The sequence below is a fragment of the Dama dama genome, chromosome 17 (genome assembly GCF_033118175.1).
Source record: "Dama dama isolate Ldn47 chromosome 17, ASM3311817v1, whole genome shotgun sequence".
NCBI lineage: Eukaryota > Metazoa > Chordata > Mammalia > Artiodactyla > Cervidae > Dama > Dama dama.
The window spans coordinates 50,540,922-50,557,565 of record NC_083697.1 but is presented as its reverse complement, the minus strand read 5'-3'; the positions used below and the strand labels follow the sequence as shown (position 1 = coordinate 50,557,565).

General features: G+C 41.2%; 1 protein-coding gene across 2 annotated transcripts in view; it reads left to right on the top strand.

Annotated features, from left to right (window-relative positions):
* Positions 1-16,644, top strand: part of SEL1L3 (SEL1L family member 3) — a 108,110-nt gene that overhangs the window by 86,740 nt on the left and 4,726 nt on the right. For both annotated transcript variants that reach the window (XM_061164498.1, XM_061164499.1), the window contains exons 18-23: positions 5,190-5,280; positions 5,413-5,497; positions 6,590-6,699; positions 10,936-11,063; positions 11,896-11,998; positions 12,082-12,154. In XM_061164498.1, coding sequence (XP_061020481.1) covers positions 5,190-5,280; positions 5,413-5,497; positions 6,590-6,699; positions 10,936-11,063; positions 11,896-11,998; positions 12,082-12,154 — 590 coding nt within the window. The remainder of the gene's footprint in view (positions 1-5,189; positions 5,281-5,412; positions 5,498-6,589; positions 6,700-10,935; positions 11,064-11,895; positions 11,999-12,081; positions 12,155-16,644) is intronic.

Sequence of the window (16,644 nt, the reverse complement as noted above, 5' to 3'; positions counted from 1 at the left end):
AGTGAAAGTCACTCAGTCGTGTCCGACTCTTTGCTACCCCATGGTCTATACGGTCCATGGAATTCTCTAGGCCAGAATACTAGGGTGGGTAGCCTTTTCCTTCTCCAGGGGATCTTCCCAACACAGGGATCAAACCCAGGTCTTCCACATTGCAGGCAGATTCTTTACCAGATGAGCCACAAGGGAAGTCCAAGTTCTAAAGCATAACAATAAAATGAACACCTGTAACCCTACCATCCTGTTTAAGAAAATAGACCATTGAAACCCCCTGCATGTTCTTCCCAGATGAAACCCACCCCAGTCCTCAGGATCTAGAACTAACCATTTCGTGAGTCTTTTGTCCCTTTGCCCCTTGCTTGCTTTATAGTTTTGCTATATATGGATATAATCCTGAGCAATAGATCTGACTTGTTTCTGAGCTTCATATCATTAGAGCCATATCATATGTAATTCTTCATAAATAAACATCATGCTTATTTAACCTGATATTTCTGGGATGCATATCTTTGGATACATGTAGGTCATTTACTTTCACTGCTGTCATATACTGCAACTTACTTACCAGTTCTCATATTAACACATATTTGGGTTCTTTCCCTTAAGAACAATGTAGCCATGCACATTTTTTATGTATATCCTAGTACATGTAGGAAGAATTTATCTAAAAATACACGCTTTGGAATAAGGTCACAGGCTAGCCATGTGTTCAACTTAAGACAACGTCAACTGTTTTCCAAAATATTTTACCCATTTACACTCCTGTCAACCCCATATAAATTTCTGTTTCTTCATATCTTTGTCAATTCTGATGCTGATGCTAAGTATTACTAAAGATATGACTTCATCTGGACTTGAGATCTTTTCCTACTAACAGGAAGAAAATCCTAGTACCCATCACAGTGGGAGTATCTTTGTCAAAGTATATTTGAGACAAAGAGCGTTTCTCTTTTCCTTCTCTCTGAGCTTCCAAATGCCTCAGGGGTTAAACAGGAAATGTATGACCATTGGCCTCCTCACACCACAACGTGGCATTTTTGGGGTCCCATCTATTTTGCTGTAATAGAACTAAATCATCCATCAATGTCCCAAGTTCACCTCTTTTTTCATTTTTTGTGAGTGCATTTATTCTGGGCATTATTTTCAAATCACATGTGTCAGTTTGATGAGCTTGTGCTTTTCTGTGTTGTTCTGAGATTTATATGGGATAGTTTAAAAGAGGAGCATGATTGAGAAAAGGGCATTTTGCTGCTTAGGCAAAATACGGAAGATAATGCTGTCATGCCCGAGGCTATCCTTGGACACCAGGAGAAGTCAGCTAAGGAGAGCTCACCTGTCGTGTTTCATTTCTTTCCCGCAGACCCTGCTGTGTGTTTTATCTGTGAGCTATGTGTTTTATTGTCCTTTGTCTTAACTATACCCCCCAAACACTTAACCCAGGAGGTTAGCCAGATTCTAGTAAGCTTGAGGCAAGACAAGCAGGCATGCAAGATTCCTGTTGAAAGAGATGTGTCTTTTTGCCTTGGAGCAGGGCCTAAATTCTGCTGAGACCCCAGGATTTTTTTTTTTCATATATATATATATATATATATACTTCCAGTTTGGACTGCTTCAGGCATTGGCAGAAAAGAATCCAGAGAAAATAATTGGATTGTTTAAGAAACTGCTCAGAGAAACTCAAATTCACAGTTCACAGCAAGCAGCCAAAGGATTGATTATTAAGATGTATCATTATAAAAGTTCTATAAATGGATGTGCCGTGTCTGAAGTGGGAGGGTAGCAAATGTGCCCCTACACTCGCTCTTTGATCTGCTTCTCTGCACCCCCACCCCAGTCTCCATCAGAATGACTGCCTAGGTGACTAGTTTACTTTACCACGTTGGAAATAAAGTTGGACACCCTGGACAGCTTCCTAAAGCTTGAGGAAGTTCACGGAAGGATAGTACAGATTTCTGGCTTGTCTCTGGGCCCCCTACACAGATAAAATACTGAGTAAATGTTTATCCTGTGACTAGAAGGATAGAAATATCTGTAGTTAACACTTTCAGGCAATCTCAATTGAGACACAAGTAAGAGCAAAGTCCTGGGAGGCTGAATGTAGATAGGGTTTCTGCAGAGGTGTCCTGACTCTGAAGTCGTCATGAGTTGAGAAAATCTGGTCTTCAGTGTTCTGACACTTGTCTAGAGTTCACTCTTCAATATGTGAAAATGGATGGTGGTGGTTTTGGATTCCATGGCTTCTGTAAAATGGAAGACAGAGGTGGATTTCTGTTCAGTACTTTTACTTTTTTTTTTTTTTTTTCATGCCACTGGGTGTGTGGGATCTTGGTTCCCTGACCAGAGACTGAATCTGCGCCCCCTACAGTGGAAACGCAGAGTCTTAACCACTGGATCTCCAGGAAGTCAAAGTTTTTAGACTTCTTTTTGATGACTTCAGTGCTTCCTCAAAGTATACGCTTGAGAATTCTGTGAAATTTCCTCCTGGCATCTACTGACACAATAATTGGTCAGTGGAAGATTGTTGTTATTGTTTAGTTGATAAAGTCACGTCTGACTCTGCAACCCCGTGGATTGTATGTAGCCCACCAGGCTCCTCTGTCCATGGGATTTCTCAGGCAAGAATACTGGAGTGGGTTGCCATTTCCCTTCTCCAGGGGATCTTCCTGACCCAGGGACCAAACCTGCATCTCCTGCATTGGCAGGCGGATTCTTTACCACTGAGCCACCTGGAAAGTCCCAGTCAGTGGAAGTCTTCCTATAAAATGTGTTCCTCTCTTCCCTCTCCCACCACCCAAGTAACTTTAGAGACAAGGTATTGTCTTTATAAAATTTATCATAGGGACTTTGTTTTTATAGGAAATATCAACCTGTGTCCCCTGCTCCCAAATTCTAACAGTCTGCCCAACCACTGTCTGAGAAAAACTCATTTTCTTACATTGCAATAATATGAGCCCTGTTCCATGAAGGCAGGGAGCCCATGTGACGTCTGACCTTGGACTGGCAACCCTACTCCATCTACTTCCCTCATCCATCCCTGGGGGAAACTGAGGCACTGACGCAAACCTGAGTGTTGGAGATGATAAGACCTTTGGGATGGGACCTTATTGTAGGATGGGACTTGCTGCTGAACCTTCCTCGAGGGTCCTCCATCTAGGGTCCACTCTGAGGATTCTTGTCACCAAACACGATTCAAGGCCATGTAAGAAAACGCCTGGGGCTTTTTGTGTTGTTGCAGCCGCAGTTGTGGGCTTGTCACGTGGCTTGTCTACACTCCTTACATGGCTGCTTAGCCAGCCTTATCTCTTGAGTGTGAGTCATGCCTAATTGGTCAGCTGCCTTGGGTATCTCGGAGGCCAGAAATCAGCACACTCAGCAGCCATGACCTGGGATGTCTGATTGAAGGTCTGCCTGTCCTAATTTGACCCCCAATCATCTCTCTCTGTCCCCATGGGAAGGCCTGCCAGGAGCTGCTTTAGCCATGTAGAAAAGATGACCTCCTGGGACTTTCTCGGGGGTCCAGTGATTAACACTTTGCACTTCCATTGGATCCCAGGTTGGGGAACTAAGATCCTGCATGCCATGAGGTGTAGCCAACAAAAGAAAAAATGACTCTGCCTCCAGCCCCTTCCCCGCCCTTTCTTAAACAGTTCTGAGATGGAGCTAAAGTTAACAAAGTGTTCTTAATGTCAGCCACTGAAAATGAAAAATAAGCTTTAGAAACAACCATGTATAGTTAAAATTTTAACTTATGAAAAGGGTAACACAAAAGAAAATGGAGGAAATCAGGTAAGTTAAAAAAAAAAGTCACTTGCAGTCTCAGCACCTAGAGATAAGTACTGTTGGCGTTTTGGTAGATCATTTTAAGTAGTTGTTTTTTCTCTGCATATGTATGTCCATGTGTGTACTCAGTTTTACATTTGTTTTGCAAAAATGAGATTGCACTGTTTTTTATCCTGCTTTTCTCACGCAATGGAAAATTTGGCATAGACACCTTTCTACGATTTCGAATGCTCTTCTTCAACATCACTTTAATGATCTCCTCTGAAAGTGGCTGCACCATGGGTTAACTGAACTAGTCACTGATTTTCAGATATTTGTGGGGTTTTTGATGTTGTCATCATTCATATACACAGATCTGACATGAGCTCTATTGTCACAGTCTTTGCATATGTTTCTGATTTTTTTTAATTATTTTTTCTTTTTTAAAATTAATTTATTTTTTATTGAAGCACAATTGCTTTACAGAATTTTGCTGTTTTCTGTCAAACCTCAACATGAATCAGTCATAGGGATACATATATCCCCTCCCTTTTGAAGCTCCCTCCCATCTCCCTCCCCATCGCCCGCCTCTAGGTTGATACAAGCCCCTGTTTGAGTTTCCTGAGCCAGACAGCAAATTACATTGGCTCTCTATTTTGCATATGGTTCTTGGAATAAACCTTCATGAGGCAGAACTGTTGGGCCAGGTGGTATGTACATTTGTAAGGCTCTCACATTTAACAATTGCATTAATTGGCTTCCCACTAGCAGTAGTTAAAGAAATATGTCCATTTTCCCCAAGCCCTTGCTGTTATCTGGATTATGAATCGGGTGCCAATTTTTCAACAGATGACAAGTGGTCTCATTGTTTTGCAATTATTCAATTACCAGTGGTCTTGAATACTTTTTTTTTTTAATGTGTTTTTGACCATTGGTATCAAGCCCCTTGTAAACTGCCTCTCCTTTGCCAAACTTCTGATATACCACAAAAGCTCAACTTTAATTAAGCTTGTTCAGAGTCCTAAGCCTCATAAAGCCCTTCACAAAACAGGACTCGAAAGCACAGAGCTTTTTCTTAATACCACTTATCTCCTCTAAGCGAGGGTGGAGGATGGAGGATGGAAGGATTTCAAGGACCCAAAGCTGATAGACAGCTCCCCATGCAGCACTCAACGAGTCGTTCGGCCAGTAGAGGTCACTGTTGTATCAACCAGCTCCCCAACCTTATCTGTGAGTTCAGCCTTTTAAGATAGAAAATAAATCAGTGCATGCAGTATTTTTAACAACAGTATTTATTTAAAAAAAAAAACTCATGATTTTGTGCTTTTAAAAAAACTGTTTATTTTTTGCCCTCTTATGTGTGAATATAAAGCTCTCTGTGAATATTAGTAAGAGCCACTATATGAAATTTATTATTAATCATCTATTTTTAGGCACGAAGCTTTGCTGTATTATGTTTTAGCAGCAGAAACTGGAATTGAAGTGTCACAGACAAATTTAGCACACATCTGTGAGGAGAGGCCAGTAAGTAAATGTATTCTCCTCAGACTAGAAGCTCTAAGGTTAAGGATAATGAATTGGGTTTTATGGAGGCAAAATCAGTCAGTTGGCCAAAATATTAATGAGTTAACTTTTTCTCCCCCTTCGTTCCCTTAGGACCTGGCCAAGAGATACTTGGGTGTTAATTGTGTGTGGAGATACTATAATTTCTCTGTTTTTCAAATCGATGCTCCTTCATTTGGTATGTATAGAGAAACGGGTGCTAAATTGAAGCTTTGGAGGCTTTTAATCTTTAGTAACAGGGAACATCTAACAGCTTTGTGTGAAGTGTGATATTTCTAAACAATTAAGAAAGAGAGTGAAAAATCTCAGCTATTAAGATCTTGCCTAAACTCGGCTCTCAATCTCAAGCAGTGCATTTCTCTTCATCCATCGTCTACTGAATGCTTAGATCCACCATTTTCTAAGGAATCAGTAAGAATTCATAATAGAAAGCTATTCTGGAGAGTCCCTGGGCCACTTACCCTTTTGTCCTCAGATGGATTCCCTGTCTACCTGGTTATGCTCTGTGTGATAGGAGGCTGACCCTCAGGAACTACAGTTCCCAGACCCCTTTGCATCTGATTAGTTTCAGCCAATGGGAGGGGCAGGCAGGAAATTTCAGGGTGGGAGGAGGTGAGAAGCCCAAACATTTCTCCATTTCTCTGTCTGCTTTGGGCTGTATCTCTGTCAATGGCTGCATTTCCATGGTCCCAGCTCCTGCCTGGCAGTCCATCCTCTGTGGTCTCAGCTGGCCCCAGGTTCTGGGAAGGTTGTAGCTTCCTGCATTGCTAATCTTTGGGTTGCCTACTCTTTCCCATTTGCCCTTTCAGCTCTTCCAACACCCGTAGCCAGTTGCAAAATCCCAGTTTTGAATAGTCCAATGTGGATTGTTTTTCTGATTGGACATTGAGAGAGACATACACTCTTAAAACTTTTCCTTAGAGAAAAAATAAAACATATGGCTTAAACAGAGTAAAGACATGCTCATCAATCATCAAACCCAGGCAGTGAAACCTTGATACCCCAAACATCCTTGGCTGATTGGACTGATTTTCACTGGGTAGTCTCCATGTAGGAGAGCTACCCAGCCAAGCAAGAAAATGTGTCCAGAAATGGAGGTGCTCAGTGAAAAAACCATTTTCCCCCTCCTAACAGCAAGGAAACCTAAAGATGTATCTGTATTCAGATTCTGGTGGAAAAAATTTGAAGTAATGCAAATGAGTCATTCTTCTAAAATATCGCTCTGAAATCAAACCATTTGACAAATGGACCTGTAATTCTTGTCCTGCAGCATATTTGAAAATGGGAGATCTTTACTACTATGGCCACCAAAACCAGTCACAAGACCTTGAGCTGTCTGTGCAGATGTACGCCCAAGCAGCGCTGGATGGAGACTCACAGGTAAATAGCAACAGAAATGAGCTCCTGGTGGTGCTGGTTCCTGAGGTTGAAAATCCACTTCTCATTCATTTTCACGAGCCCCTCACAACCTCTCTGAGGCCACTAACCAGCATGGTGAACTTTTATCAAGCACTTACTATGTTTCCCATGCCATTCTCATAGCAATCTTGTGGGAATGGGGGTCAGTGGACCTATTTATATTAAAGAATGCCAAGATTGTGACAAGGTGATAAGATGCTCAAGGCTAAACAACCAGGTAATAGATGAAGCAGTCAGAGTCTAAACCCAGGTCTCCTGACTCCAAACCCAGGAGTCTTTCTATCAGATTCCATCAAACTAACTCACCAGGTAGAAACTCAAGCAACTGCAAGTGGTCAAAATGGGAAGGAGTTTACTTGTATAGCTGAGTCAGTGCTTTAGTGATAGGACTTTATTCTCAGTGATCTTTTTGGGCGGGGGAGAGGGGGGACTTCTTATTTTGGAATATTTGTAGAGTTATAGAAAGGTCACATAACCATAATACCATTATCAAACTAAGAAATTAGTGTTGACTCAGTACTAGTAACTACACGGCAGAAGTTATTTGGATCTCACTACTTTTTCCACTGATGTTACTTTTGTGTTCCAGGATCCCACGCTGCATTTAGTTGTCATATTTCTTTAGAGTTCTTCCATCTGGGACCATTCCTATCTTTGCTTGTCTTTCATCACCTTGGTACATTTGAAGGTTGCTGGTCAGATATTTTGTAGAATGTCCCTCGATTTGTGTCTGTCTCCTGTTGTCTCATGAATATATAGAGTTTATGCACTGGGGCAAGGATAGCCCAGATGTGATGTGTCCTTCTCGGTGTATCCCATGAGGCATGCGTGATGTCTTATTACTGGGGAAGTTGATCTCATTCACTCAGTGAAGGCGGTTTCTGCTGGGTTTCTTCCCTGTAATGTTAATATTTTTTTCTCTTTCTAATTTATAGATATTTTGGGAAGGTAATTTGAGGCCATGCAAATATTCTATTTCTCCTCAAACTTCTGCCCACTGATTTTAGTATCCTTCAGTAAATCTTGCCTGTAACAACCAACTGGTGTGCTGATGATAATTTTCTGTTTCTCTCATCCCTTCTATATTTGCTAATCAAAATGCTCTTGTAAGGACCTCAGGGCCATTTCGTGATGGAAGTTAGAATAGCTGTTACTGTCTTATGCCACAGATTTCCAGTGTTGTGATTTGTGATCTGATCACAGAGCAAAAGTTGGGAACATTCCTATCTCAGTCTCTTTTTTAGGGCCATGCCACTCAGCTTTTGAGATCTTAGTTTCTAAGTTCCCTGATCAAGGATTGAATCTGGGCCCTTGGCAGTGACAGCACAGAGCCCCAGCTATTGGACTGCCAGAGAATTCCCATCTCAGTCTTTTTTTTTTTCTTTTAAAAAGGAGGTACTATGTCCCTTTTACCCATATCTCTGTCTTTTCAGTTATTTGGACATAGAAAGTCACTGAAGTACTGAGTCTTGATTTTCTCATGCGTGAACTGAGGATAAAAAGAGCATCCAAGTCATAGGTTGCAAAGATTAAATGAGATGCTAGATGTAAAATGCCGAGCCCATCTCTGAGTATGCTCAGTGGACATGATCCAGCCTATATTATTGTTACTTTTTCTGGAATAAAGTAGATTCTGGTGCTAAAAGGATTTGCTCTAGAGCCAAACTCCCCTAAATGACATCTGTTGTTATTCAAATCAGGCCTGGACCTAATTTTTTTTTTTTTCAATTCTGAGTTTTTGTTTTTCAAAAGGTAATGATATAAAAACAGAAAAGAATCATTTTTAAAGAGAAAAATATTAAAAAATACATCCACAATACCATGTCAGGGGGCTTTATTCCTTTGGTCTTTTTTTTTTTCTTTCAATTCCTTCAGTTTTCATGTCTTTCTGAGTCCTGGCTGCAGGCCAGTGGGTCTCTGTAATGGTAACTAGAGCACATGGGCCACTTGAAAAATCTGCTCCTTCTCACATATTGCAGGAATATGTGCATCCTATTGACTAATCTCTGTAATTACTACTCTTACTGTAATTATTACTACTGCCCCATATTCTGTTAAGCTGATAGAATGTAATTTATTAAGTTTTATCTTTTCATGGACATTTATTATATCTTGTTCACTCACTTATTGATTGATTTGACACATGTTTATGTAGTTCTGCCATGTCTTAGACACTGCTTAGTGGTGGGGGTACCACATTAAAAAATAGACAATATTTTTGTCTACTAAGGAAGTCTATTAAGGAAGATGTGAAGGTCATTTCCTATTGCGTTGCAATTATAGTAAGTACTACAATGAACATGTTCTTATTTCTACCTTTTACCTCCATTTGATTAATTTCTTTATAATCTGAGAAATGCTATTACTAAGTCAAACAGTCTAAATTGTTTTATGGCTCATAATAATAGTATATTGCCGATTTGCTTTCTGCAGTTGTTTCCCAATTAATATTTCACCAAGCAGTACTTAAGTATAAGAGGATAACGGAAATCACATCAGCACTGGATGTTTTCATGGCTTAGTTTTGCTAATTGAATAATACAAGTTGATCCTTCCTTATTGTTTTAAATTGTCTGTATTTGACCACTGCTGGGGATGGACACTTTTACATATACTTGTCTATGATCATTTATTTACTCTTCATATTTTCTTACGTGAATTCTCTGTTCTTACTCTTGGTCTGCTTATCTATTGGAGTTTTGATATTTTTCAATTTAAATTATAATTAGTTCTTTATACATTTGGCCAATAGATAGTGAATTTTAAGCTATTACATTGCATATAAATATTTCCCTAGTCTGTTTTCTCATTTATTTTAACCATGTTATTTTTCCATTGTTCAGAGACTTTAAAATTTTATAAAGTCGTTTTATTTTTTTCTTCTAATAGCTCATTTTAAGAGGAGCTCTCTTTCAAAAAGTGAAGAAATTGTCTGTTTTCTGCTTGTGTGTGTGTGTAAAATCTAAAGATACCTAATACCTATAACTATTAAGAAGTTATTTGTCAGCATAGTGGAGCTTAACATTTGGGACTGTGAATTCTGTGTGCTTATATTTGAATCCCCTTTCCAGTTATATGACATAGGGCAAATTTCTTAACCTTTCTGTGCCTCAGCTTCCTAGTAATAGTAGTATACAGGGTAATAGAGCCTTTCTTGATTTGTTGTTATGAGAATTGAGTTAATATATAAAACAGAACAAAGCCTCATATACAACAGCACTCGGAAAATGCTGGCTCTGTTATTTTTATGATGATCATCACATAGCATGCTTATGAGACTCTTGCTGTTTACAAACCAAGGGTTGGTGATTTTTTTTTTTTTAGAATCAACTAAATGAAAGAAAAGGGAGGATATAAGTCATTAAAGCATGACTTAATTCTTTGAAGGGAAACAACTCATTGGAATCTGTAAAGCTCTAATGATAAGTAATGCATCATTATTTATTTCTTGGTCTGGCCACGTGCTCAGTTCATGATGGATGGTGCATCTCCTCCAGGTACTATAATAGTTGTCATTCTTTATGAAGCATCTGAACCATTAGGCTCTTAACTGTGTGATTTTATTGCACCTGCACAGCCTAATAATGGTCATTCCTACCTCTGTGGGTCAAGAAGAAGATGTTTAACAAGGAAAAGGTAGGGAAGCATGCCAGAGTAGAGGGTTTGTGCCAAGAGGAATCAGAAAAGGAGATTTTCCTCACTAGCCTAGGAGAGATGAGTCAAACACTCATACATGACTATGTGCGTCGGAGACCCTCTCCACTTAGAACATCAGCCATGAGCAGCACCCACAGCCACAGTTTGTTCGATTTCTGACATGCTGATGGTGACCCAGGGTAGTAATGTAATGATGGACATTGCCTTTGACTCAGTGTTCTGGTTTTGTTGATAACTCAAGGGCATGTTTTCCAGCAAGTTCTATCTTGAGAGAGTGAGCAGGAAAGGACAGATTGCCCCGGTTGACTGGCTTCTGAGCAGATGGGACACTGCAGCCTCTGAAAGCCTCCTGGTTCTCCTGCAAATAAGTTTCTCAGATGCATATATTTAGGGAAACAATTCATCAATGAAGACGACAAAGCCATCTGGCTCTAAAGACTGAGGAAAAATCCAGAGGTTGTAAAAGTTTATATTCTGATGAGTGTACGTCTAAGTTTTATTATAAGGAAAGAATGAGTTTGGTTTGTGGCTTGTTTTCAGGGATTTTTTAACCTGGCCCTGCTAATAGAGGAAGGTGCTATAATCCCACATCATATTCTGGATTTCTTGGAAATTGACCCAACAATCCATTCTAATAACATCTCCATCCTCCGGGAACTGTACGAAAGGTGAGTTCAGAGCCTCTTCAGTACTGTGACTGCTGGAGGAACCCACGTGGGTAATGTTTGCTTTTTGGCTAAAGTTATCCTTATTCTTATTTTCTAAAGTATTAGTGTTAGTTGCTCAGTCATGTCCAACTCTTTGCGACCCCATGAACTGTAGCCCACCAGGCTCCTCTGTCCATGGAATTCTCCAGGCAAGAATGCTGGAGTGGGTAGCCATTTCCTTCTCCGGAGGATCTTCCTGACCCAGGGATCGAACCCTAGTCTCCTGCATTGCAGGCAGATTCCTTATTGCCTGAGCCACCAGGGACGTGCCCCTTATTTTCTAATGTCAGCGGTTATAGAGGGCCCAGGATTTGCTTCGATTAGAGAACACACAGCTGGACCCAAACTTAATTCCCCTTTCTAGTATCTGAGGACGGAGATACAGAATGTGCTTGATCTGAAGTTAAAATGCTGACCCAGGTTTTCCATGAGAGTGGAAAAAATAAAGTGTCCAATTAGATGATGCTCTTCTGCAGATAGAGAGGTATCCCTGTGTCTGGACTTTGGACAGACACTCAGAAGTGTTGCTTGGCAGTCTCCATACTGCAAAGTCTTCCTTGAAATGTCTTTTTATAAGTGATAGGACTGACCTTTTCTGAGATTGTTGCCTGGGTGTCTAGTATTTCCATTTAGGCTCAGACTCCTCAGAACTGCTTTATTTCTTTTTCCTCTCATCTTACGTGTGCTCATTTGACCCAAAACAGAAGGACATGGGTTTGAGAATCCGCAAATATTGGCAATGCTACCAGCGTCTTCCAACATTGTCAGGATTCCCTGTGCTATTTGTCTGCAGGTGCTGGAGCCATAGCAATGAGGAGTCCTTCAGCCCCTGCTCCCTGGCCTGGCTTTACCTTAACCTCCGGCTGATCTGGGGTGCTGTTCTGCACTCTGCGCTGGTAAGAAACCATCTCCCCCGAGCCCTGCCCTCCTGGTCCCTGCCTTCTATCAGTCATCTGACATCTGCTTCGGATGTTTGCAGATCTACTTCCTGGGAACCTTCCTGCTGTCCGTATTGATCGCCTGGAGTGTGCAATATTTCCAGTCTGTTTCAGGTAAAGATTTACAAAAAGCTGGGGCCATATATAAAAAAGTAGTGATTCTTTATCCCTACTAGATAAATGACACTTTCCCTCCTTCGCCATGCTGTTGCCTTTTGTTAGGAGGGTCATTCACGGAGTGATGGTTACCCCTAGGGCTATATGGTAATCTCTGGCTGATGGAAGGCTCCAAGTATTGTTATATTTTTCAAAGTAAGCAAGGATTTAAAAACCAAAAAAATAAGGTGCTTAAGAAATTGAACAAAAATGTCTACTCCCATTGAAAATATACCTGCTATCAAAAAAACTATGGACTTCCCAGGTGGCACAGTGGTAAAGAATCCACCCACCAATGCAGGGAGATGTGGGTTCAGTCCCTGGGTCAGGAAGATCTCCTGGAGGAGGAAGTGGCACCCCACTCCAGTATTCTTGCTTGGAAAATTCCAGGGACAGAGGAGCCTGGTGAGCTACAGTCCCTGGGGTCACAAAGAGTCAGACATGACTAAGCAATTGAGCACACATGCACACACATCAAAACTACACTTTGTGTGTCTTCAAACTCAGTTCCAAGGCTCCCTCTGGCACAAAGTCTTCCTATTTATCCCAGTCATGCATGCGGGATGATAAAGAAGTCCTTGTGATGAATAAAATACCCAGTCACTTAGATTCACAGGGAGGGGCAGAGAGGGATAATGAAGCCAGCATTTTGCCTAGTGTGGTTTCCACTAGTCAGTAGTTCTTTTCTGAACTAGGGTGGGGCAGTCCTTCTAGCTGGGTTTAGAGTCCAGGCTTATCGCCTCATTAGCTGTGTGACTTATGGACAGTTATTTCACCTTCCTGATCCTCTAATTTCTCATCAATAAAATAAAGTTATAACAGTAGCTGCTTCTCAGGGCTGTTAGGAGGGCTCAGTGAAAAAAAATACTCATGGCACTAAAATGACAACTTGTAGTTCGATGTTAGCTGTTATGTTTATTTGATATATAAAACCCTCTTGATAAAGTTAGCTGTTGTGTCTGTCTTTCCTATGAGACCATAAGCTGAGTCAGAGGAAGGCCTTGGTCTCATCATTTATGACCTCACACTTAGTAGGTGCTCAAATTTGCGAATGCCTCTTGGTGGAGACTTCCAATTCCCCACCACCTGGGAAGCTACAGCAGGACAGAATTACGCATGAAGACCAACAGGGACCTTTACAAATGGATACATTAGGACTGGACATGGCGTTTGAGCATCGGCCAGCTGTTGTTTGTGTAGCAGATAATGAAAAGCAAAAGGAGTGCATTTTAGCACATATTCGATGGTGAGATGGAAGTCACTGTTCTGAGAGGCTAATACGGAGTCATTTTCCCTGATTTACCTGAGGAGGTTAATAAGGAACCATCAAAAACCCTTCCAGGTTTGATGCCCTGTAGCGTGCCGGCTGATAAATTTTCCTCATGCAAATTCTATCCCGTCCCTAAATTTGTTGCCAGGTAGAGCACATTTATTTTGCATCTTGTCAGTGTTTTCCATTTCAAATTATCTTTGTCATTTTTACTCTGTAGAAATATTGTTATGATTATTACAAATGCAATTCCGTTAGAGGAGCTGAAAATTGTCTTTATGATTTTATGCCAGCTGGTAGCCATGAAAATTCATGGGCTGGTAGAATGGCTTTTATCAGAAGTCGTCTTTTTTTCCTTTCTCCATAGCTCCATTATCAGTCCCTCCACATTTCCATTTCCCTGTCCCTCCTGCCTTTTGATATGTTTTCCCCTTCCCATGTATCCTTTTCTCTTTCATTCTCTTTTTTCCTTCTCTTTTTTCAAACACTTTCACTTGCTTCTTTATAGATATACCTCTTCCCTTTGGTGAGCACTGGAGAAGTCTGAATATATATATGTGTATATAAAATAATTTAATTATATGCCCTTCATTTTACAGATGGTAAAATGGAGGCTACAGGAATGACGTGGTTTGCCCAAAATCACAAAGTAAAATCCAAGAAAGGATGTGGGGCAGCCGACGTCTGAGCTTTTTCACACTCACAATTCTTTAGAGCAGGGGCTACCATCTGCCTCTGACCCATTGTCATCTTACAGAAGATGTATTTTTTAACACATCTTCTGATACCCTGAAATGAAGGACAAGTAACCTGCCTATATACTTATTTTTAAAAAATACTCTAAACAGTGATATAAAGAAGAAATAAAAAAGAAAGCAATTATAATAAAGTAACACATATTTCAATATGTATATCCTAGCCCCGTGCTTCTTAATTTCAATGTGCGCAGAAATCAGGCAGGGTTCTGGTTAAATGTAGATTCTAGGTCAGTCAGTCTGGAGGTGGCCTCTGAGATCCTACATTTCGCACAGGGTTTCAGGTTGCGTCCACAGAGCTACTCTATGGATCATACTTGGAGTCACAAGGGCCTAGAGGTAAAAAAAAAACACAAAAACACACAAAAACTCTAGGTATTTCCAAAACATGCCCTCATGGTGGTATCTACCAGCCCTGTTAGGACTAGCATTGAATTAAAATATGTAGTAAATTATTTTCATATTTTTTAAGTCTTCAACATAAGTGCAGATTTGTCCCTAGTTTTGAAATAAGAGGGTACTCCATCAGTGATTGGGCGATGGGGCAAGAGGGGATTGGAGCACAGAGGAGAGAGGCGCTGCAGAGAGTTCCTGAGAGGGCAGAGTTTCTGCCCCAGGCATCTCCTGGAGGAGCCACGGCCTGAGGTCCAGGAGCCGCCCCACCTAACGGGATGGATGGAGCAGATGCGGGTGGTACCCCTGACCATGGTGTAGCTGGTGCAGGAATGCGGCCCGGATGCTGACTGCCAGAGTACAGAGAGACAGGATTTGTGGGCTCAGAGCCTCCCTTAAGGCTCTGGGTGGGAGGATTGTGCCGTAAGTTAGGGATCTTTGTCATTTTGTGATTTGCATTTTTTACTGTCAGTTGTTTTTAAAAACTAATGATTTATGGCCAAAGCTTTAAATTGAACTGTCCATCCATTTTGCGTTCAGCTCCAGCTACCTTCATTTTCCTCCCGAGTTTATTCGCTTTGTGATATATAGTCAACATTTCACTGTTTGCCACATTAAATTGTCCTGCATTCAGAAGGCTAGCGGTGTGGGACAGTAGCTGAAAGCACAGGCTGCTGAGATTCCAGCCTGCCGCTAGTTGTGTGACCTTTGGCAAGGGAGGGACCCTCTCTGTTCCTCGGTTTCCCATTCTCTAAAACAGCGGAAGACCATCTTATTTATAAAGCAGAAATAGAGACACAGACATAGAGAACACACATACTGATACCAAGGGGGGAGTGGGTTGGGGGAGGATGGGATGGCCTGGGAGATTGGGATTGACATATACACTATTGGTACTATGGATACAAAAGATAACTAATGAAAACTTGCTGTGTAGCTCAGGGAACTTGACTCAGTGCTCTGTGGGGACCTAAATGAGAAGAAAATCCAAAACAGAGGGGATGTCTGTATTTATATAGCTGATTCACTTTGCTATGCCGTAGCAACTAGCACAACATTGTAAGGCAAGTATACTCCAAAATTTTTTTTTTTAAGAAAAGAAAGAAAAATAAATAAAACAGCAAAAATAGTAGTACACCTACCTCGTATTATAGTTGAGAAAGCCAAATGAAAGAACACAGGGTTCTTTAGGACTCAAGAAATGTTAGCTGGTAGCTTCCTAAGGAGTAATGGTCTCTGGGGCATTGTCCTTTCAATTAAAGCAAAGAGCTTGTTTGCCTCAGTCAGTAGCACAACACTACCAGAGTCTAGCATGCTTTTCTTTGCTGTTAGACTCTTTCTAAGACATAAAACTCTTTTTCAAAAACCAGCTGAACAAAGATACCGATTAGTCTAGCAAGCATACCAGCATAAGTCCACAAAAAATACTGTGTATGCACAAAAGATCTTTTCTTTCCTTTGAGGAAAATTGTTTTTGATTTCTAGTTTGCATTCCCCCAGTTGGCTCAATCTTTCTGGAAGCTGATGCCTCCCAGGGACGTGCTAAGGTCCATGGGTCTTGGGTGGCACTAACCATTCAGATGATCACCAGTCTGATAGCAGAATGAATACACACTGACCCGGGCCTACAGCTTCCTTCCGGGTCCTTCAGCTTTGCAGCTTCTGACTCATCAATGAGTCAGTGACTCATCAGTGAGTCCCAAAGCTGATCACCATTAGCCTTTCTTCCCCCAACTCTTCCTTTCTCAGAGTGCTGCAGGGCAAGATGGGAACTCACCGAGCCTCACCCCTAGCCAAGCTCAGCCTCTTTCTCAGACTCCAAAAACCTCCTTTCGCCACCTCATTACCTCTCTAAAGCACTTTTCCTCTTCCTTCCCTGTCAAAGATGCCAAGCATAATTGCCTTAATTGACTCAAGCTTTGGGGGGAAAAAATCCCAAAGTGCGTCTGGAAGCATCTCCATTTCTCTTGTCACATATCTCCCCTGCCTAGCAGAAAGTAAAAGGGAAAATAGAGGGAGACAATGTAATG